Raw genomic sequence first — 25,259 nt, forward strand, 5'->3', positions numbered from 1 at the left:
TACAACAGCATTACTATTAACAAAATACTGTATACACTTTATGTCTTAAAGTATAGAAACAAGACCATTATTTGCATCCCATCATTAAATAAGGTTATATGTAGCATGCTTTACCACCACCTGTAAAAAACATGAACAACACTCACTGGAAAAATGGACAATACAATCATTAATGCATATACTGCCGGTGAAAATATCTTTGATAAAGGCTTGCTGGACATCTGGCTTTGAAGTGAACAAGTAGCAACACAGGGGATGGTCTCTGCAAGGTCAGATACTTGTCATTGCCACAATCTCACATGCCATAAGTAATCTACATGAACAACAAGTCTAAATCACTTACAAGAAACATATTTACATCTACAGTTTTGACAAACAAAACTATTAAAATGGCCAAGTGGGAAATGCCCTAGCAATAATATAAATTACTGAGTCGGGGGACAGGAAGTAAGAGTGTATTCATACATGTTTGACATTTTTCTTATTGCCCCCCACCCCCCCTCACCAAGGTTGAATTACTAACCCTGCCCAGGATGCAACCCTATAACAAGCTGACTGACACCCGAGTACCTACTCACTGCTAGATGAACAGAGGCATTAGGTGAAAGAAAATGTGCCCAACCATTTCTGTCCTGCCCGGGATTCGAACCCGGAATTCTCGATTGTGCCTCGAGAACGAACCCGACTGTACTACCATGACCCTTTTATGTACACATGTGCGAAATGTATTCTTCATAACTTAGCAATAAGGAGTTTTGACTATGAGAAAATACTGAGGCAATGTGGTAGGAAAAAACTTGCATCCATGGACTTCCTTGACTTCAGGAATAATTATATTTAATGTGGCAATTCAATTATAATATGGAACTTGAATAGTCATTATAAAAGGTAGAGGAAACTAAGCATAAGTACAATATATCCAAATAATATTTCTTTAAAAATGCATAGAAATGCCTAAAGTAAGCAATAATCAGCAAAATGAATGTCTCAACACACTTGATCCTTGTGGATTAATACCAAAACCACTCTAGTGACCAGATTTATTGATATGATTTTTGAGGTGAATTTTAAAAGATATTTTGCTTGAACATTTTTAATGGCTTTAAATACTGTACAGTATTTTGGCATGAAATTATTGTTCTAGCATTTTAATCTGCCACTAAGTAGCAGCACCAAATCTGCAACAACGTTCCCCAACCAGTCATCCACATACTTTCTGACACAAGGAACACTGACACCTGGCGATGGTAAGCATAGGTGGTAAAGACAGGATAACCAGTGGTTAGCGAGTGCCAAAGAGAACTTGGAATGGCTCTTGAGTTCATATGAATCTGCTTGAATGCTCTTCCCTGGCTCCCCAGCCCCCATAATGACCATGCAGAGACATGTCTGAAAATTTGTGTCACTAGTACCAGAATGCTGCTCTGGCCGAGTGTGCATGATCCTGTCCTACAGGCACAGAGCACATCTAACTTCAGGGAGCAACAGTGAAATTGCTCAGCAATATCCTATACTAAAAAGCTTCTCTATGTCTGAGTAATTACAGTAGATTTTTTTAATATTAATACAGTATTGCCATTATCATGACTTTTAGCAATTAAATTTGAATAAGTTAACAATACAAATTTAACATTTGTTGTAATAAAGAATTCTGCAGGGATACTGAACTCTCAGAAAAATTAACATTATGTACTGAAAGCCTCAGGCTTGAATTACCTGTTAATTAGCCAACCACAATTTCTTCTATAAGAACGAAATTTCAGAAATTTGTCCCCTAGTGTACGTGCCCAAGGAATCGTGATGAATCAGGTAGTAAATTAGATTTAAATCGGGTAGTAAATCAGCTGTAAATTTGAACAATTGTTATTTAATCTTTCTTCAGCTCGGTAGTCAACAACATTACTTCCACATTGATGAGACAAATCCACAAGGGCCATGATGAAAGTTCAAACCCTCGTCACGGCCCTTGTGGATTTGTTCATTTGATGCATCACGCTATTGTGATTTGTGTGTGTATTGACGAGACACTTTGGCACGATAACCAATTAAAAAGTAGGCCCATTTTACGTATTAACTAAATATGGACACAAATTTCATTGTCTACTTAAAATTAAAATTGAACAAAATATTTAATTTACCACATATGGAATAAGTGAAGAGCATTTGGAAAAATGATAAGTAAAGTATAAAGAGTTCATGATCATTGACTTTATTTTGTACATGGCAAATTAAGTGTAATACAATCTTACCTTTCATTGATGAATTGTATAGCATCATATGGGGATTCAACATTGATAATGGGTAGAATGGGTCCAAATATTTCTTCAGTCATCACCTGGAAAATCACACATCTTTCATCTTAGCCTCTGCATACAATTAGTCACATTACACATTTGCAGCACTTCAACGAATTTATCAGATTCAAGATGCCAGTTTACAAAAAGGGGTTTCTATGTGGAAATATATGAACATTCCATATTTGGAGGAGAAGCATGCTTTCCATGAAACATGTCAAGCTGGCTGGCTACTGTTCATAATCCAATTATAGGCAGTCATTAGACATATTTTGAGGTAGTTAACACCTTATCAGTTATAGCAATATGATATACAGTAACTATTAACTGCATGAAAGCTGCCACCTTGAAAAATACGAAAAATACATGTAGTGAATGGTGAAACCTCTTCTGACTACTGTATACCTCTGCTATACACTTCCAGCAAACACAAAAAATAAATACATAAGAAAACAAAGGTAACTGTCACACCATAAATAGGAGTGCACTGGTCCGCCTGATCCCACACTGCATATCTTCCATGAACATATTCAAGAAGAATGTGAAGAGTAGGAGGGTCAGGGGACATTGTTATAACAAGAATACTGACTGCTATTTGGTCATATTAGAATGACCAAATCAATGATTTGGTGCTATATGTGCATATGCAGTTGGGAATAGTTAAGTACAGTACTAGGTTTCCAAGCAGGTAGTGGGGTGTTTGGCAATCTTATTTTGTAGTTACATATTATCATAATGAACTCTTTCAAGGAATTGAGGTTTTATGGAACATACCTCTGTTAAGTTATTCCCACGATTAAGCTCATCTTAGTGACCTTATTTTCCATATTCCCCCCCCCCCCCCTACCATCTCTAATGACCTTGCAAGGACTGCATGAAAAGTTACCAGTGTTGCCAGTGACTAGAATGTATCCTACATGACTGATGCTTTCTGTCCAGAGAATACAATGCATATTACATAAAAGGGGGTGATCAAATGAAATACCCTGTAACTGTTAATACAGTAGTGTATTACAATGAATCAGTAGAACATGCAATTCATTACCTTGCTTTTTGGAGAGACATTCACTAAAATTGTGGGAGCTATCCACCTCTCTTCCTTATTCACATCCCCACCAATCACAGCCTCCCCATCCTTTAGGTACTCTGCTATTCGTCTGAAAATATAAATACGTAAATTATTGTTATCCAATTTCCCTTTTTAACACACTCAATCCCCAGTTTCCTACGATCACTCACCAAATATAAACATTACCTTCGCAGCCTTCTTCTCTTGTGTCTTCTCTTTATATTCACTTAAATGTGTTTTCATCCTACCATCAACCATTCATCCAACATGCATAAACCATCTTAATTCACTTCTAAATCTTGCAAATTACAGACCTTTGCACTCTACATATCTTCATACCATTTTCATTCTTTACAGTACTGGTATCTATTCTCCAAACACAACACATGCTTCTCAAACTGCTCATACTGTACCTACTACTCTTATTCTTGATGTTTCACACTCAGACAATGGGATCATCTTACGTTCATCCATACGGGGGTCAGTATTACTATTCCATCAAGCAGCAGTCTGTATTGATCGCCTCCCAGGTATCCAAGTATCTAAACTGATCGACCGCTTCTAGCACTGGCCCATTCATTTATTTCAAAATTAGTTTTTTCTCTACCTACTTCACTTTACTTTTGTCCACATTGTTACATGCACCTGTTATCAAGTTCCTCAGTCTTATGTTTTAACAATCTAGATTACACAATAGGCACCATAGAGAAAAACGAGAAGATAAAACAAAAGTTGATAAAAACAAAACTAATTTATTTACAGGACACTATGAACTAAATGAACATGAAGTGTGTGGCTGTACTACAAAATAACATAGGGAAACAAAGGACAAGCAACAGTTAGGGTATCAAAGAATTTAAGACTAACCAAAAATTAACAGCAAAATAGGACTGAAACTGCCACATAAAAATTCTGATTATTCTGATGACCCAAGCCCATTTCAGGCCTTGTAAGCAGATCCAATAAACAGAATGATCTGGAAGGGTTGACTACATTAATCATATAAAACCTTTATATGTGTGCGCGCTTGAGAACACCGGTCTGTGAGGGGGGCACTCGTCTAACCATAACCAATCACAACTTATTCAACTATCACTTATAAGAACTCACCACAACTAGCTGCTGCTGTTGCACATTACTATAAACCAATGCTTTTGCTTTCTGGGGCCAGGGCATGCACAGGCCCTATGTACAAAGATAGATTTGAATCAAGTTATAATGAAACGCTTTGCGTTTCATTATAGCCCGTTATAGCTCATATAGCATTATAGTTTCATTATAGTTTCATTATAGTTCCTGCCCGAAACGCTTTGCGTAATAGTGGCTTTAGGCATTGTATGTACTAGCTCTATCTATAAAGCCAACAAACTTTGTAAAATCTCTTTATGTATGTACCTTTACCTAAATAAAAATTATTATTATTATTATTATTATTATGAATATACTAGTACTGGTAATTAAGTTTTTTGAATCACAAATGAAAAGTGACAATTAAGTCAAACAAGTCTAAAAATTTAATCATCTTTTCTAATGGCCATGAATCAATGATAGATGTATTTAAGAACTCTGACTACATGAAGCTCTCTAGACCTGTTCCACCACACCGATAACAACAAATTATTTATTAATAAATTTACACTAAAAGACTCGTATATAAACTTGGAAATATCCAAAACTAAATTTCCACACTCTACATCAGAAAGTTACTCACGCGACATGCTTTTCGGACACAATCCTGCATAGATCAGGCGAGCTCTTGGGATCTTCACCATACCATTCCTTCAGAACATCCCGTGCCTTATCCACAAATTTCTTCTGCACTTGTTTAGAGCACAGAACATAATCAGGTGCAATGCAAGTTTGGCCAACATTTATACATTTTCCCCACAGGATGCGTCGAACTGCAACATCCATGTCAACACTGTCATCAATGTAGAGTGGACTGAAAGAAATAATTAACACATGTAAGGCTCGTCAATTTTACATTAAGACTAAAGATTTATACACCTAACAAAACATTTTTGCAGATATAAGTCTGCAGTCAGCAAGTTTATATTGCCATAGTTAGTATTTAGAATATAACGTATGGGAAAGTGTAACTTAAAATGTCAACTACATATTATAACTAACAGCATTTCCTAACTATACAAGAATGTTACAAATGACTGACTACACAATGTACTTTGACTTTTAACGTCACTTTAGTAGCCCTTGATAAATAATACACTACTGTAATCATTTCCTTCAAATTAAAGCTGTATTTAAATATTAGTATGATCTCATTCAAGCATGTTTTTGCTTGCTAACATTTAATTAATATTGGATCAATGATATCAATGTTTTATTCACAGGGATATTCATTGTTTTTATTCAGGGAGCCGGTCGGCCGAGCGGACAGCACGCTGGACTTGTGATCCTGTGGTCCCGGGTTCGATCCCATGCGCCGGCGAGAAACAATGGGCAGAGTTTCTTTCACCCTATGCCCCTGTTACCTAGCAGTAAAATAGGTACCTGGGTGTTAGTCAGCTGTCACGGGCTGCTTCCTGGGGGTGGAGGCCTGGTCGAGGACCGGGCCGCGGGGACACTAAAGCCCCAAAATCATCTGAAGATAACCTCAAGATAACAGTTATATGAATTTCCCAATTGACAACCTTTGCCCATAAGGAAATAACAGTATGACAACTGACACCTAATCAGGATAAGTTGGTCCGATTTTCTCCCCTTTTCTCTAACATCCCTTCCGCATACGACTTATTAATGTTCGTAGCCAGCATATTCATTCAAGTTTTTATTCCACAGCAGGCCTTTCCATATATTTTTCAAGAACTGTACATAATGTATTGGGAAGATCCTCATTATCTGTTATGTCTTCTGTCTTTTGTGATGTATCTAATAATGTCATTAGAATTAGAATAATTATTATTGTTTGCACTGTCTTTTTCATTTATTCGGTAACATGTCATAATGGACCTAGCCATTTTTATTATACAGTGTATAACTTACAGTTATATTGATCAGTGTTGTCAATTAGTTTTTATTTATTTTTATAAATCAGAAATGAACTTTACATTTTTTAAACCAAGTCGATTATAAATGTATAACCATTTGTGAATAAAGTTTTGAATATGAATTCAATTTGAATTAAAAACAATTTTTAAATTGCAATACACTGAGACACTATCATTACATTATATTTGTTTAAATAGTCTCCTCAATAAGAAAGGCCAAGAGTCAATCATACTGCTATTCTTGCATTGCAGTGTGAAATGAAACATACATGCCACTACTGTTTTACAGTAAATCACTGAACAATTGCTAAAGTATAAATTTGACAGGGAATATGGCTTGAATTATAACAAGTACATATGCGATTCATATATTTATATACCTTTTTCCACCTAGTTCAAGTGTAGTAGGAGTAAGATACTTGTTGGCAGCTTCTCTCACAATCTTGCCCACCTGGGGTGAGCCAGTGTAGAAAATGTAGTCAAAACGTTCTTTCAACAACTCCGAAGTTTCAGCAATTCCTCCACACACGACATGGAAACAATCCTGTAATACATGGCATCTCTAAAGCAAAATACTGTACAAATACAAAACAGATTCACATTTATTCTTAAGACCATTGTTCCTAATTAGGGTATACAATTTTTTGAATACATTATATCTTAAAACGATTAAATTCTTCCAATCTACATTTTCTCTAGAATTAATATAATTATTGTATAATAAATCTGCTACTGTGCAATACCACTATCCACAATATTATGAAGGGTATTAGGCGACAAACACGAAGGTCATCACGGCTTCCAGATAATTTATTCAGATTTAACTACAGCGTACCACTAACTATTTATTCCAAGGGTAACTAATTCTTTAACCCGACCTACATAGACTAAATACTGCTGTGTTCTTTTATATACGCTTTCTAGCCGAGGATGCCCAGTTCAACTTGGTAAATGTATCAAACCAGTTATAGGTGTAAAATGAACTTTGGAAAATTAATTTTCTAGAGTCCTTCTCAAAAAATGAAAAAATGAAATAGATAAGAATCTATTAATATTAAATAGCTGAAATAAATTAACCTATGAAATAGAGAAGAATAATGCCAGAATCACTGACCTAGCTCTATTAGTCATACTCAATCACACATATCTACAAAAACAACTACCAGAATATATTACATACATACTGTAAATTATACCTGTACTGCATATACTTTTCAATGGAATTGTGTAAATACTATAGTGTAACGTTACTCAATACTATAGATCAAGCAACACCAAGGTAGATCAAGGGAGCCGGTCGGCCGAGCGGACAGCACGCTGGACTTGTGATCCTGTGGTCCCGGGTTCGATCCCGGGCGCCGGCGAGAAACAATGGGCAGAGTTTCTTTCACCCTATGCCGCTGTTACCTAGCAGTAAAATAGGTACCTGGGTGTTAGTCAGCTGTCACGGGCTGCTTCCTGGGGGTGGAGGCCTGGTCGAGGACCGGGCCGCGGGGACACTAAAGCCCCGAAATCATCTCAAGATAACCTCAAGATAACACCAGGCATATACAAAGCAGAAATATAAATTTGGGGAATATATTTGTTTTATATAATATGTCTACAATTCCATTCAAAAATTTGCATTTGAATTTTTTCTTGAGTGAATCTGGCAAAAATTTGCCAGTTATTTAAGTATTAAACTGGATATATTTTTAGCCATCAAACTGTGTCAAACAGGATTCACAAAGTCAGTCAGGATGACTTTAGGCACTGATGCCACAGGAAACTTTTCAGACATTTCCCGAGGGGTAATAAGGCTAAAGGGATCAAAGAAACCCTAAATTCAGTCCAGAATAGCCATCAGAAGTACAGCCATGATGACTCAAAGCTTTACCAAATACTGTACTCATTTGTCATCATATGTAAAACCAAGTGAAAATTCATAACTGTTAATTTGCCTGGCCAACACAGCACTAGGTAGCAGCACTGATACCTACCCAGATATTGTTACAACCTTCCCTGACTGTATTCATATTCAATAAGCAGATAGAAACTGCTCGAGTCAAGTGACTCACTCATGCATCAAGACATTGTGACCTATGCTCCTTCTATATACATGTTCACTTCATCTGTGCATATTAATAAGTACTTATGTATCCCTTAATTTTCCTCTGATGGTCAATCTGGAAAGGCTTCAACTTTTCTCCAGTGCCTTCCTAGCATCTTATATGACTCGGTGTGAATATTTTAAAGTTTTTGAGGGTGCCAGAGTCTACAGAAACATTGCTGTGCGTGATTGGCTTCTTTACCTTTAGGATCTGCTCGGCATAGTTCTGCTCAGAAAACTGCTTTTCATACTAACTTACTTTTTAATAGCTATAGAAGAAAATAAGTCACAATAACATGACAAATAACACAATCTACACATGAAATAAAGTGAAATTGATGCTGCTTTGGTCCATCCCGGACCTTTATAAAGCCATGACAAGGAAGAGTTGGAGGTCAGTATAAGGCAAGAAGGAGGGTGATTTGATAAAGATCCAGAATGGACCAAAGTGTCATCACTTTAATTTCATATGTGTAGGTTAGGTTATTACATACCAGACTATATTTTTGTAACTTTTGAAGCTACTTACTTTAAAACAAATTTCTTGTTAAAATCTGGCAATCTTTGCCTTATCCGTTTCATACCCAATATAATTTTCAAGCTTTTCAGCAATAGCTTCTTTTAAATGTTTACCTTTTTAATGACAGGGTCTAGCATAAATTAACATTTATCTGATACAGTACACACCAAAATGATTGCTATTTACCTAAATGTTTAGAGTATCAAACCCCCTCCAATCCATGCATTTCCTTATTCAACAAATAATTTCTAAATTCTTAAAATTTATAAACAACCTTTAAAGCTTAACCAAGAAAACAAACATATCATTACAGTTCAGAGCAAATCACACGAGTGTGTGCGCATACGAAATGATTAATAGCAATTTGGCGGTAAAACAAAAATTGATTACATACATTATCCAAATACTTGGGGATCAGTTCAGCAATTAATTCTGCTGTTGCAGGTGATACTTCCGATGGTTTCATGATGACACAGTTCCCAGCAGCTATAGCACCTGTGATAGTGAAGTGAAAATTACAAATTCAGATTAAAGAAACACTCTAGAAACAATTTTCAGAATCACTATTGCCACATTTCAAAGTGACATCCATAAACAGGGGTGAAATAAAATAAAGAAGGAACAGTAGAAATAAATTGGGAATAGGGAGGAAAGGCCTAAGTAAGGAATAAAGGCAATTTATAGCAAAAATATTAGTGACAAGAACGCAAACTAGCTGAGCAGTGTCGGCAACTACAGTAGTGAACATCCAAACTGTCATCAAAAAATAGTCAGACAAGGTATTTTATCTGATTAGCATCAGGAAAGACAAGGAAGTAAGAATATGAATAGCAAGATAAGTTAGATGGTCAAAATAAAAATAGAGAAGATATAAAACGTATAAATGTAGTGGAACCTTGATTTAACGAACATCAATCCTGCAGATATGAACTAGGGTATGAAGGATTAGGGTATGAAGGATCTCTTAATATAGCTCCAATCATGTTTCTGATGATTTTTGTAGATAGACTCAACATTACAAGAAATAGTTGGAGCCCTGAGCCTATTGGTTAAAACCAAATTCTATGGTTTGCTTTCAGTTTGAGTTGGCAAGGTTTTTGTTCACTCAGGAATGGCTCTGCTACCCTTTTGAAAATGAGTTTTGAGGCAAGGGTCGAGAAATAAGACATATGTGGTTAAATGTATAAACATGCAGACATGTTCATTTGGTCAATGTCTACTACATTATAGGTTGAAAATAACATTTTGCCATGTGAAATTAGCCCATAGGGCATGGGAAATGCATCCTAGAGGCATCTCCAGTTGCAACGAATCCCTCAACGCAACAAATTGGGGATGGTCCCATAGAGTTTGTTGAATCGAGGTTGTACTGTACAAAAATCTGGTGCCTGCCAGCTACCACAATACAAGGTCAGCAAAAGACCAGCAAGGTGTACATAAAAATTAGATAGGAAAATACTAATATAAATAAACAATTTGAAACTAATACAATTAATTAGTTTAAAATTAGGCAGAAAAGCATGTTTTTATTGCATATTTCAACATAATCAGAGTGGATTGAAGCTGCTTTTGTGTACCTTTATCTCTTAAGTGGTTAAAAAGCAAAATGAAGGCCAAAGAGTGAGATATCAGAGGAAAAGAAAACAATCAATTAAACCAGATAAATCATTAGGTAACAGAAAAGAACAGAGTATTGAACAGATACTATGAAAACAAGGAAAGGAACCTTAGGTAATGCCTGATAGTACATCAAGCAAGCCAATATTTGAATAATTAAAAAAGCACCATGGACATGACATTTCCTCTTGCCTATTTGTTTTATGAGGTATTGCTCAGTAGATCGTTTGTGTGTTATTTAGGCTTGAGGACAGGTGCAGAATTTAGTCAATTTTCGACATACTATTTTTCCAAAACATGATATGCTTATTATTTTACAGCCAGTTTCCCAGCAGCACTAAGACAAACAGTGAAGGCCCAGTGCCCGAGTGTGCCACCCTGTGCAGGAGGGTGCCCTTATGTATTTTGGAGAGTGAATGCAAATAATTTTACACACACAGGTAACTAAAATGTAACATATTTAACTAATTTATTTGTTTACCTGATACTGGGAGGAGAGGAAGCTGGACTGGGTAGTTCCATGCTCCCATGATGAGTACTACACCATAGGGGTCATGATAAATCACAGGCTTGTCGAACAAGGTTACGAGGTTGGGTGATAACTGTTGGAGACAATGTCTTGTTCAGAAAAGACTATATTAATCAGACATATAATACAGTACTGTATTTCAGTCATCATAAAAAATAACAAATCAAGGGCATTTAATGCCTCTTTGGACCCAAGAGTGAAATGTAAATAAATATATAAATATAATTTAGAATATAATTCATAAACAAACGATACTGTCCACTTACTGTTTCTGGTTTCACCCAACCATCAATACGGGCAAGAATATGCCTAATATCATCTTTCAGAAGGTTTAGCTCAAGCAGTATACTCTCTTGTTTTGGCTATTGTGAGAGGAAAAAATCTATCAATACACCGTAGAATTAACTTGGTTAAAATTATACTGTTTTCTCTTGATCACTTCACACACACATGTAGTCACATCACACTAAGGCTGCAATAACTCACCTCATCTAGCAAAGTCTTAAAAGTGATGTCTGTTCCTAATCATACATCTTATTCTGCCAATTTTCCAATCAGCACTTTCTCAATAAAGTAGTTATTTCTCCATTTCTCCTGCATCTTACCAGCCACTAAACAATTCCACTTCCTCTCTTCATACTCTAGTTCAACCTTTTCTTCATACTAATACCATATACAGTACAGTACTATATATTTATTTTGATTTCAACAAACAGTACAGCACTCATTCATACCATCATTTAAATATCTTTCTCTACCACACAAGTCATTTTCTCTATTACTGTACTGTACAGTGTTTTCACTATTTCTGCATTTGATCATGCACTCACTCACACAACATAACTTCACAACACACACGAAACAATTTCTTTTTCTATATAATATTGATCATTTTCATTTCTTTTATATAATTTATTTCTTTGTTCACTCACCTGTCAGAATAAATAAAACTTAGGTCATAATATGAAAGATATGTTTTTCATAAACATCCACCGTTTTATCCAGTCAACATTATTCCAAAAGCTACTGATCATAATCGACAAAGCAAGATATACCTACCTTATTCAGATCTTTCGCCAAAGCAGTGCAAAATGCAGCCTCATTTTCTTCGTACATTCGCTTTAGGGCTTTTAACTGCTTCTTTCGGAATTCAACATCTCTTGTTTTACCGGACATAAAAGCCTCACGGGCCTTTTGAAGAATCTGTTAAAAGAATGTATTGTTTAGAATGGGATACAAACTCTAGACACAAAGAACAATTTCAGAACTGCCTCAGCGATCTGATCATTACATAAAAATTATGAGAGGGTTGAATTAGACGAAACATTTTTTAGACACAAAATCCGAGGACAAGGGAATGAAGGTTCAAAATGTGAAAACAAAGGTGTCAAAAACATGTATGGACATTGTGTTTTGCAAACAGTGTAGTTGATGGATGGAATAACTTGAATGAAAGGGTGGCATATGACAGCACCATTAGAAGCTTCAAAACCATGTGGCAAGACTAAGACTGAACACTGTGGGCCCAGCCATCCTTCTCTTGCTACACTTTAGTAATTATAGTGGATTCCAAATATCAAAAGCATTGGAAGGCTTCCATTCAGGTCAGCGTTCAATCCTCGACCATCCAAGTGGTTGGGCACCATTCCTTACCCCCCATCCCATCACAAATCCTTATCCTGACCCCTTCCAAGTGCTATATAGTCTCAATGGCTTAGCACTCTCTTGATACAGTAGTTCCCTTCCATTCAGGTCAAATTGTTACCCGTAAGTGGGGACAGGAAGCCTACAAGTTTCCTGTCAATTTAGGTATCTATTTAGATTCACTGTGTTTCCCTACAACAACTACAGCCATTTCCCACTATGCAACCCACAACAGTTATGTAACTCCCAGGTGCTGCACATATTTACTGCTGGGTGAACAGAGGCAACATATGAAAGGGAACATTGCCCAAATGCTTCTATCCTGCCATGGGAATTGAACCCAGTTCAAAATAGGTTTTTCTTAATGTTTACCTATTAACTATGTAGGGTAATGTGGTTCTGCCACCCCTTTATAAAAATAAAAAATTCCCATGTAGACTAAGTACAGTACTGTATATACACTAATCTTCAATTTAAAAGATCTCTAGTAACAACAATAATCAGGCCAAAAAAGATAAGAGAAAGATGATATATAACAGGGGAAAACCGATTGTGAAAATTTGGAGTTGTTGAACGTGAAGTATGGTAATGACTCCAGTGTGGTTTCAGGAATGAAAAAGAAAATCAGGGTTTGAGTGACTAGAAAGACCTTTTGTGAGCAAGACACTAAAATAAAGCAAAATCCCTTCCGATCCCACTTAACTGATCATGAGTCATGAGACGTTCGCTGTTTCATCAGGAACAACTATGTTGTTTAATGTTTTCTACAGTTCAGATGGCTGACCATCATGGTATGACCATCATGGTATGGTATGGTACCAGTCAGCATATACCAACTGCATCTCTAGAGATGAAGACTCTCCTCCCCTATGGCTCCATCTAGCACCACTCTCCAGCTCAAGTTTCATCAATTTATGTCTCATAGTTTTTTTTTCAGAATAATGTAATCTATCCTAAAGAAGCACCAGAGTAGTAAATAATACAAATAAGGCTGTGTGTGTTAATTCAAATCCAATTTTTAAATAAGGTACAGTACAGTACTCGGGGTTCCTCCCAATCCCTTCTTTTTTTGTCCAAATTTTCCCTGCACTCGGAAGTGCTAGTCAGATGAAATGTGAGGTTGGCTTAAACCAGACTACCCTATACACATGTAGGTCCTGACATCTGGTGGTGGCTGAAAATAACGGAGCACTCATTGGTGGCATATCTGATGCCAAATGGTATATTAAAGGTCTTGGAATATAGATTAGTGAATCTTCTCTAGGTCATTTTTGGCTAAATAAAGACTTCTACAGCATCTCCCATGACCCAACAGGATTGTTTGAAGGATCTCTGGTGTGTGTCAGGGGCTTAATGTCAAACTGCCCAGTGTTAAGTTGTTTATGGGTAGAAACGGATATTGATTAAGGAAGCAACTTTATGCCCTGCCTAGCAACAAACTATCTCCACTCAAATGCTTATCTGGCCTTTTTATCATAAAAACAGTAATCATTATACTGTACATTTTGATTATTGGATGCAATGGAGGATAAGATACAGTGGAAGAGGCCTGGAAACAATTGGTTCATTTCAGAAGGAATCTACAGTATGGTATACCATACTTGTTTATTGTAATTATTAAACAAATTCAACTGCATCAAGGTACCATATTGTAAGTCATGATAACTTACTGCTTAAGATAAAATAAAGTACACGTAACAAAATTGATCATGTAAAGCATGCAGCCTTGTCACCATGATATTGGCAGTTTGTTCTATGTGACCTTGTGCTCCCAGATATGATAGTAACTAATCAGTAAGCATCACTTAACTTGCCAGAAACTGACAATACTGTGAACATTTAGCTCTACCTAAAATTTTTATGAATACTGTACCTAATAATTCATTGTGTTGAGGGGACATGCAGCCAGTATGTACTGCATATACATATTAGGTTTATACCAAGGTCAGAAGGTCGAACTACTGACCCTCCCCAGGATGTATCCCCACAAGCTTACTAACTCCTGGGTACCTATTTACTGCTAGGTGAACAGATGCAATAGGAAACCAACCCAACCATTTATGTCCTGCCTGGGATTTGAACCCAGAATTCAAAGTTCACACTTAAGAATTTTGAATCGAGATAAAACTGTACTACCAGAAACTTAATGATTTATTATTGCTATTGATTTATTAAGGGGTGGTAAACTTATTAATGGTTTATGACAATCAGAGAACTCATCTCTAACCTGCAATTAAAATTACCTAGACTATCAAATTTCTTGAAAACTCTGCTTTTTGCATACTGGTGAGCTTTCATATACAAATTCCCATGAATGTGCAATACATTACAGTACTTTTTTTTTTTTTTTTTTTGAGATATATACAAGAGTTGTTACATTCTTGTACAGCCACTAGTACGCGTAGTGTTTCGGGCAATTCCTTATTCCTATGGTCCCTGGAATACAACCCCCACGAAGAATCGTTTTTACAACCAAGTACCCATTTTACTGTCGAGTTAAACAGAGGCTACAGTTAAGGATTTGCACCCAGTAAATCCTCCCCGGCCAGGATACGAACCCATGACAAAGCGCTCGAGGAACGCGAGGCGAGTATCTTACCGCTACACCACGGAGACTGGTGTAAACTTTGAAACAAGGAACAGTTATAATTTTTAATATAGTATTTAACATCTTCAAAAAATAAAAAGTTTCCAAAATAAGGCCCTAAATATCACATTCATAATAGAGAAAGAATATCGATAAAAGTAGCAAAAGAGCTAAAGGCTTCTCACAAGTAACATGCGAAGGTGTAGGAATACCAGTCAGCATGTACAGTACTGTACTGAATTCACAATTTATTGTAGCCAATTATAGGTCCAGCACATTACCTAAATTTACCTGTGGGCCACTAACACTAATGGCCTTGATGAGGACAGGAAGCCAGCAGCTTTTCAAAGGTCGCCCATTTGTTCTGATGATTTTTTCAAACTTGTATTTTAAAATCCAGAAGAAGGAATGAAGAAAGCTCATTGACCTAAATTCATTGACCTATAAATTATACAAATATTTGTCCCTTCTTAGTGACTGACATTTGCCATTTTCTTGTTACTAAGTACTGTACCAACTGATTATCTGGAAAGCACCCACCTCTCTCTCTGAAACTTAAAATACAAAAACTTCCCATGGAAACTAAATGCAAATTTATTAAGGATTCATGAAATTCTATCATGTTTGAGAAAAGAAATTAATTTCTACCAATTCTTATAAAATTTACATCTCACAAGGCACTAAGAAAGTTACTATGGTATCAGGAATCCTCACCTGTTGATTGGAAGTCATCTTATCTCCCATAGGCCTAGCCTAATGTTGAGCCTGAAAAATAGAAAAAAATTAATAACACATTTTGTTACACTAAGAAAAATAGCTATACAGGTATATTCTTCCTTCTCAATTTTTATAGTTACATAACGATAGTGAATCTGAGGGCAAGATTAAAAAAAAATTGTGTATATGAAAAGGGTAAAATACAGCATGCACGTAAATACAGTACTGTACACTAAAGCCCGTCAAGACCCATATTCATCTTTATTTTACGTCCCGAGTTTCTCTCTCGCAATTCCTCCAAATTTTTGCAGTCTTATATCACATTTGTCAGCATTACAGTACTTTTATCCACTGCTACCTTATTAACCACCAGCAATAACAATACTTGTACTGTACTGTACTCTGATACAAGACAAAGTTATTCTCCAATAACGACACACAACATTTTGTTTAACGTTTAAATAATGTTTAGATGTTAGATCATGAGATAATGTCTCATGATCTCAGGTTTTGCAAACACTGACAGTAAATTTGTAACATGCCATTATTATTATAGTAGATAACCTAGCAGTAAATAGGTACCCAGGAGTTAGTCAACATATTGTGGGTTTGCAGCCCTGAGGAGGGTCAGTACATTCATCAGGGTAACCTCAGACCAAGTTAACCCCAGACTGAACCACATGGCTACAATGCCATAGCTGAACAGCACCAACACACAAATTCTAAAACAAACTCGGTGGGTAATTACAAGGAAACGGCCCCTTTACGTTATCTGACCGATAAATTGTTAGGCCAGAAGAATGTAGTCGCAGCCGACAACCTTAATCATCATGGACGAAAAGTAGGTGACCAAAGGAGGAAATCCGTAATTGAAAGAATTCTAGACAATTCGCAACCGACAACCGTAATCATTATGGACGAAAAGTAGGTGACCAAAGGAGGAAATCCGAAATTGAAAGAATTCTAGACAATTTGTCTAGAATTCTTTATGGAAATCCGGGGTAGTAATGACAGCCGAGCAGCAAAGTTACAGTGTGCAACTTTGCTAGCCAGTGAGGGACATAGTCTCCACCACTCACTACACCAGATAATGTGCCCATCTGTGAGACACTAGGAAACATGCTTAGTATAATAAACCACCACACTGCATTAAGAAAACACTTTTTGTCACAGTACTTTAGATAATGGCCAAAACAGGTTCCCCCACTTTATGCCAGGATGACAAGGTAAACTTGACGGGTTGCAAGATAATAATTAACATGTGAATCCCTTGTTTGACAGTGTGTCCACTTGTAACAGTTAATTAAGAGTCCCAGATATGTTTGGTAACAAGTGACAGGTTGTTAAGCCCGTGGGTTGTCCTCCTCTTGAAGGGGGAGGGGAGAAAGAGGAGTAGAGTATTGTACATGTTTCTATAGCAGTACCTTCACTCGCACTATAAGTGACACTACCCACTAAACTTTCCCCTCTGGAGCAAAATTATTACACATTAATATAGTGAATTCCTCGGTGATATAGCCTTTAGCGAGTAGATTATACCAATACTCTCTCCAAACTCATTAGCTTAATGAGAGTAGCCAAACTCTCATTAGTAGTAATGAAACTCACAAACGAGGGAACTATTCCTTTTAACGACCATAGAGGCTTAAACTGAGTGAGAATCACCAGCCAGAAACACCTGCCAGCCAGAGTGTACAGTGATAGTGTAGTGGTGGAGGAGACACACCCTGGCCTAGCAACACGGAAGTTGCTGTAGGGATGAGTGTAGGAGGCCGCCACCCTCCCTGGCCTACCCTCACCCTCACACTATTAGTAATCAACTTTAGAAAGTGTGGGAGTACTGACGAGTGTGTGTGTGGGGGGCGACGTCCTCTTCACTCTCAGGCTGACCTAGACTGTGGCGAGGTGTTGTCTTCCCGGCCATCACCACCCCGCCCGACCCCATCCCTCCCCCGCTAGCCAGCCCCTCCATCATCTCCCTCCCTCCCCTCCCCCACTAGCAAGCCCCTCCATCATCTCCCCCCCCCCCACTAGCTAGCCCCTCCATCATCTCCCTCCCTCCCCTCCCCCACTAGCCAGCCCCTCCATCATCTCACCCCCACTAGCCAGCCCCTCCATCATCTCCCTCCCGCACTAGCCAGCCCCTCCATCATCTCCCCCCCCCACTAGCCAGCCCCTCCATCATCTCCCCCCCCACTAGCCAGCCCCTCCATCAGCTCCCCCCCCACCACTAGCCAGCCCCTCCATTATCTCCCTCCTCCACTAGCCAGCCCCTCCATCATCTCCCTCCCCCACTAGCCAGCCCCTCCATCATCTCCCTCCCCCACTAGCCAGCCCCTCCATCATCTCCCTCCCCCACTAGCCAGCCCCTCTATCATCTCCCTCCCTCCCCCAATAGACAGCCCCTCCATCATCTCCCTCCCCCACAAGCCAGCCCCTCTATCATCTCCCTCCCTCCCCCACTAGCCAGCCCCTCCATCATCTCCCCCCCCCCCCACTAGCCAGCCCCTCCATCATCTCCCTCCCTCCCTCCCCCACTAGCCAGCCCCTCCATCATCTCCCTCCCTCCCCCCCCACTAGCCAGCCCCTCCATCATCTCCCTCCCCCACTAGCCAGCCCCTCCATCATCTCCCTCCCCCACTAGCCAGCCCCTCCATCATCTCCCTCCCCCACTAGCCAGCTCTTCCATCATCTCCCTCCTCCCCACCAGCTTCTCCATCACCCCTCCCCTTCCAGCTATGGCAGGTGGCTGCAGGTAATGCATTCCCCCAATGGTAAACATTCCAATTGTAAACTAAGTGAACAAGAGCTGGGACATGCTCTCCAACACTATATCTGTGACTGCCCTTAAGGTGGTTACCTTGAGGTGCTTCCGGGGCTTAGTGTCCCCGTGGCCCGGTCGTCGACCAGGCCTCCTGGTCGACCTGTTTTAAGTGACCACACCAAATGGTATATGAGGTACTTATTTCATACACTCAGGGGATATTGGAAGATAAGAATATGCTGTACCCAGATTTTGCTAGTGGAGGGTAACAGATCATCAGCCTTACACTTTATGTTCTCACGTGATTTTTAGTCATAGTTGATTTGTTTTTGTATTGAGACTGGTATTTTCTCCCCTGATTCCGTGTATGACTAACCATCCTCTGAGATGGGAATAATAGTTGAACCTATAGCTAGTTCTTGATCTACACTGTGTAATATCTCATACTGAATGTTGTTGTTATACATTCAGCTACTCGGAACAAGTTCCAAGTAGCACGAGCTATGGTGAGCCTGTAACTTACCTGGCACAGGAGCGGGGCAAGTAGCATGGGCTATGGTGATCCCGTCGTGGACTTACCTGGCACAGGAGCGGTGCTGAGGGGGGGGGGGGTCCTGCATGCAAACTCTGGCATAAGTATACCCAAGCTGGGGAGGGGGGGGGGGACGCCGCACATCAAGAAAGAAATTAACAATAGCTAGAGGTCATTGTTCCCACTCACGGAGAACGTGCGATTTGTATCGTACCTCCTAAATGTCAACTTATGTCTTGCTATTATTCTTGCTATGATCCGTTCTACTTCGACTCATAAAAATGAAATACAAATGTTTATTCTAAAAGAATGTGTGTGTACAAAGAACATAAGAGTAATGTACAATTGTAGGGACAGTTGCAGGAATTATATATAGAGCGCTATGTCATGGGTTCGTATCCTGGCCGAGGAGGATTTACTGGGCGCAATTCCTTAACTGTAGCCTCTGTTTAACGCAACAGTAAAATGTGTACTTGGATGAAAAAACCGATTCTTCGCGGCAGGGGATCGTATTCCAGGGACCTGCCCGAAATGCTACGCGTACTAGTGGCTGTACAAGAATGTAACAACTCTTGTATATAAAAAAAAAAAAAAAAAAAAAAAAAAATAGTTGCACAATCTATGAAGTCACATTACAGAAAAGCGTTTCGGCCAAAATATATAATTCCTCGACCCTCACGTCATCCATCCCCGCCCCCCCCCCTCCCTCATCCATGAACTTCAACTATTTGTCATTAAACTTCATGTTCTGAAGCTTTAATCATCTCCAGCTATAATTCATCTTTTCCTTCTCATCCACCATCTCCTACGTCTCAGTCTCTCTCATGGACATTACCGAAAAAACTAGGTACCTTTTTTTAGGCTTTGCGATTTTTTTTAAGTTGGGTAACAATAAATAACACCAGAATTCTTTTATTAATAAAAAATAAAAAGTTTTGATCCGTTCGAAGGACGCAGAGCATTCATTTATACATGTGATCATGCAGTGAATTTATCCACTGCTGCTAATTAAGATTATATATTCGCTACTATGATATGGAGCAGCATAATTTTTGTCTCTTTTCACCTATAAAAAGTGAACACGAAAAACAATGAATCACAATAAGAAGTATGAAATATAGATCAACCATAGAAGTCAATAATGGTCAACAACAAACTAAATAGAAAACACCAGAAAGTGCACAAAAAATAAACTGTAATAAGTAAATAAGAAACGACAAATAATCATTGTACAAAAGAATACAAGCAAATAACGAAACCAAACATGATACGCAAGTCACCAAAAGCAAAAAAAAATCACTACCACCAAGTCACTAGTGAAAAGGCAATTGTGGGCTGCTCAAGGACATCAATATACACTTATGGTTCAAGCTTGACGAGCCGACATCTGAACACTCCACCTGGGAGCCGCCAGATCACGTTCTATTTCTTGATTTTGGATTTAATACTGCCGTTTAGCATTCTTCTTCAGCAGTCCGTATTGTTACGACGCCTTGGGTCACAGGAGAGTGACAGATTTTGAACGTTTTCTGGCTGGTTCTCCCGGCGGGATGACGGTGTCCGGCGCCGGCTTGGCCGAGAGGTGCCGGGAGTTGGCGGGTCTTGGTGGGCTCCTTGTGGGTCCTCAGCCGTGGTGGGCTCCTGGTGGGTCCTCAGCCGTGGTGGGCTCCTGGTGGGCCGTCAGCCGTGGTGGGCTCCTGGTGGGCTCCTGGTGGGCTCCTGGTGGGCTCCTGGTGGGCCCCTGGTGGGCTCCTTGATGGGCCCTCAGCCGTGGTGAGCTCCTGGTGGGCCCTCAGCCGTGGTGGGTTCCTGGTGGACGGCTGGATTCTGCTCTGCCAGAGGGCACTGGGTGACTTTTGCGTTTTAGTTTTAGTCCCCACCTCACAGAGAAACCCAATGATCTCTGTGTGAGGTGGGGACGGTGCTTGTCACCCTGACGGACTCCGGGGCTCTGCAATCATCTGTGCGTTTTTCTGTCGCAAGGCATATTAGTTTCCGGTGACAAGAGTCATCAGTTTCGCCATTAGGGCTGGCAATTAACTCTTACGGGTACACCGGGGCGCATCCGATCACAAGTTCGTCGTCGCCCCTACATTAACAATATGCACTTATAACTTTGCATCACAAACCAACTCATATCGCAGTATCAAAATCACTAACGAAACCAAAGTGGTTTGCCCACTACCACATTACCTTATCCCTATCCTTACAAGATTTCCTGTATCTTCATCTTACTGGCTTCCAATACTCCCTCCTTACCAGTAAAGATATCCTGATCCTGACTGGAGTATTGCCGTCTTATGGAGACTGTATGGCACCATACAGTCCTTGAATCAAATTTCCACACATTGCAAAAGGGTGTGTAATGGTGTAAGCTTCTCCTTTATGCAAAAGCGCCTAGCGAACATTGAACGAGGAAATGCAAGATAGAGTGAAGACCTGTGTAGGGTACTCACCTAATTGTACTCACCTAATTGTGCTTGCGGGGGTTGAGCTTTGGCTCTTTGGTCCCGCCTCTCAACTGTCAATCAACTGGTGTACAGATTCCTGAGCCTACTGGGCTCTATCATATCTACATTTGAAACTGTGTATGGAGTCAGCCTCCACCACATCACTTCCTAGTGCATTCCATTTATTAACTACTCTGACACTGAAAAAATTCTTTCTAACGTCTCTGTGGCTCATCTGGGTACTAAGTTTCCACCTGTGTCCCCTTGTTCGTGTCCCACCCGTGCTGAAGAGTTTGTCTTTGTCCACCCTGTCAATTCCCCTGAGAATTTTGTAGGTGGTTATCATGTCTCCCCTTACTCTTCTGTTTTCCAGGGATGTGAGGTTCAGCTCCTTTAGCCTTTCCTCGTAGCTCAATCCTCTCAGTTCGGGGACGAGCCTGGTAGCATACCGCTGAATCTTCTCTAACTTTGTCTTGTGTTTAACTAGGTATGGACTCCAGGCTGGAGCTGCATACTCCAGGATTGGTCTTACATAAGTGGTATACAGGGTTCATACAGGGTGTGGAGGACCTTGTGCAAGTGACCCAGTTTGGTCTTGGGCCAAACAAAAAACATAACCCTCCAGAGCTTATCAACCTCTGGAGGGTTATTAAGCTGCCACAATTCCTTACTGACCAACCAGCAAGAATACTTTATTTCTGGACAATGTTTAGGACTAAAGTAATCTCAGTGCATATACACTGAAAAAATGGGGTACACCTCAATGTCTATATCAGATCTAATGACCTGGATGGTTGTGAAGCCCTGGGGCAAACACGGTGACTATAGGCTCCTCCATTTTTCCTGCAGAACAAATGAGGGAGGTTTTGTGCTCTTTCCCAAATTTTATTTATTTTTCCTTCACTATGTTTGCTAACTTCCTTCAAGTTCCCATATAAGTTACGGATGTTATCTTGTTAAAATGTGCTTCCAGTGCTGGTGCTAGAAATATATCTACACCTAAATCTTTTTCTCTCCAATTTCTATTGTTGCACTCCATAGTGAAGATTCCTTCCGGTGACCTGTTTCAGTTCCCCGTTTCATTACCATACACTTATTAAGTACGAACATCACCAGTCATGCATCATCCATATCTGTAGATTGTCCAAAGTCCTCCTGAAGCACCCTGCAGTCCTTAGTTTTTTTAGTACTTTCTAATTTGGCTTCATCTGCAAGCAGCAACATATGACCACACTTCCATCCTGGTAGATCATATAGATCAGGAACAGCAACATATCCAAGAGACTAATCCTTGAGGGACACTGCATGTTTAATGTATTTCTTCAGTCCAACCTCTATTGTAACACTTGCAGGAGATTCCTTACTCAATTTAATGTTTTTCCCAGTTCAAAAACTTGCCTCTCCATCATATACACCAGCCTTTTGTGAGGAACCAACCCTTCCTCTGAATAGACAGTACGTTTTAATATTAAATGTAGCAAGTACATTCTTCCGGGTAGATGGGACTCGTTAGCCTGGGAAGGCAGCTCATCTAGGGTCAGGAAAAACCCCGATTCTTAACCTCCGCTGCCTTGCGGCCATACCCCTATTTTGGGAAAGGCTTCAGGAGTCGACCTCGAGGAAAAAGCAGGAGTTGGAGCCCCTAAGGCAGTTCGTTGTCAATTTCGACCTCGCTCTGGCAGCTCTTGCGACGGTGCTGGAACCATGTGTATTGGCATTTGCCTTTCCATTGGATAATTTCAGCAACATGGAGAGGGGCGACCTGCTGCATGGGTAACAGCTTCTCCATATCAATCTACCCAGGCTTTGTGCTTTGGAGAGCAACCAGAGCACAACTCCATAGTCTGCAGACTGAAGGAAGCCTGCTACATTCCTATCTACATAGTACATACATACACTTAATTGTTCTGTTATATTTATCTTCCCATATATTCTCCTAATTTTGTGCTAATACACTCCAGATTTTTTGGGTGAAGTTTTCGTGTTCAATTCTATATACACAAGTTTTAAATATAAAGACTTTTTCAGTTTTATTAAACAGAGCTTTTATACAAAAATTTGAAAATATCATTTGTTACTTTATAATTTATTGAAAGACTTAAGCTTTGTTTTATTAGTTTTATAAAATTGTAATATCAATATAGCTATAGGTAAAGTACTAATTGTAATTAAGAAGCAATAAATGCTATTTACACGCTTGTCCTCCTTCACTCCCAAGGTAAGATTAAGTCGTGGTGTTCTATATAGCTTTTCAGGTAAACTAATACAGTATTCACAATATTTTGGTGCGATGCTGGCGATTAGTGTATTTATGTACTATGCCAATAGGATTGTACTTATTACATTTAGCATTAAAATGTACTGTCTATTCGGAGGATGGGCTGGAAGAACACTACCAAATACTTTGAAACAATTTAGGAAAATGCAGTCTAGAGCACCCTCCTATCGTACAACTATTATCACACGGGGAGGGCAGGGAATGGAGGGCAGACGGGGAGAGCAGACTGGGAGGCAGGACAGGACGAGAAGGGCAGATGGGGAGGCAGAGCAGGGCAAGGGAAGAACTACACCGCTAGTTTGTGTATGTGCCCACCTCATTCTAACCTCACTGCAGGCTTTCAGTAAGATGGAATAGATTATCAGTTTCAATTTAACAATTACCAATACATATTCAAGATGCACCAAATAATAAAAATGAAATAGCAAACAGTTTATGAATAAAGAATAATGTACTAGTATTGCACATTTGATGTACAATATTAACAGAACAAGTGTTGACTGGATTGAAGCTAGTTGCGTCCTGCGACGTCAGGCCAGACCAACCGTGTGCTGGACACACATCTTCACTCACCCGACACCACCTGTCTTCCATGACAACCACCGACACCATTGTCATCCTTCAAACCCTTCTCCATGGATACATTGGAAAGTAAAATAAAACTGGACAGTTGTTCACACTTTGGTGGATCATGGATGGTAAGAGGCACCATCTGACTGCCTCAGTGACAGCTTGGATGAACAATCCTTGCTAATCGAATATTTGTATGTTCCACTGAACATCTTTTACCAAATACAATTTGCTTGGACAAACCAGGAATTTGAGCAAGGATGCACTGTATTAATTATATCCACATTTGTTACAATAAATGAGGAATGGTTAGATGTTTACATTGTATACTCTGCTACATCTTGATATAATGCATAGACAGCATTTTATACTGCACTAGAGTATGGTGAAGGGTCAGACCACAAAAATGTTAATACTTCAAGTGCTGTACAGTGCTTTACATTACAAGGCAATTTGGCAAACTGATAAAATCTTCATAATTAAAACTTTATGTAGTTTATTTTTTGGGAGGAGACCAGCAAGACCATTCTAACATTCAGATTGTTGACATTCTAATATTTACCCTTTAAATAATGGAAATGAGAACCAAAA

The 25,259-nt window shown here is 39.2% G+C and overlaps 1 protein-coding gene across 8 annotated transcripts in view; it reads right to left on the bottom strand.

Moving 5' to 3' along the window:
• The window catches only part of Aldh-III (Aldehyde dehydrogenase type III), a 35,881-nt gene extending 17,851 nt beyond the window's left edge, over nt 1-18,030 (bottom strand). For 3 of the 8 annotated variants that reach the window (XM_045766501.2, XM_045766497.2, XM_045766495.2), the window contains exons 1-10: nt 17,920-18,030; nt 16,072-16,122; nt 12,186-12,329; nt 11,393-11,488; nt 11,079-11,199; nt 9,375-9,475; nt 6,752-6,915; nt 5,075-5,305; nt 3,340-3,451; nt 2,250-2,335 (exon numbers count right to left, since the gene is read on the bottom strand). In XM_045766501.2, coding sequence (XP_045622457.2) covers nt 2,250-2,335; nt 3,340-3,451; nt 5,075-5,305; nt 6,752-6,915; nt 9,375-9,475; nt 11,079-11,199; nt 11,393-11,488; nt 12,186-12,329; nt 16,072-16,101 — 1,085 coding nt within the window. In that variant the 5' untranslated portion in view covers nt 16,102-16,122; nt 17,920-18,030. The other 5 variants (XM_045766496.2, XM_069315352.1, XM_069315353.1 and 2 more) reach the window with 5 other exon arrangements.
• Between the last annotated feature and the right edge of the window lie 7,229 nt (nt 18,031-25,259).

This window comes from Procambarus clarkii, chromosome 81 (assembly GCF_040958095.1).
Source record: "Procambarus clarkii isolate CNS0578487 chromosome 81, FALCON_Pclarkii_2.0, whole genome shotgun sequence".
NCBI classification, from domain to species: Eukaryota; Metazoa; Arthropoda; class Malacostraca; order Decapoda; family Cambaridae; genus Procambarus; species Procambarus clarkii.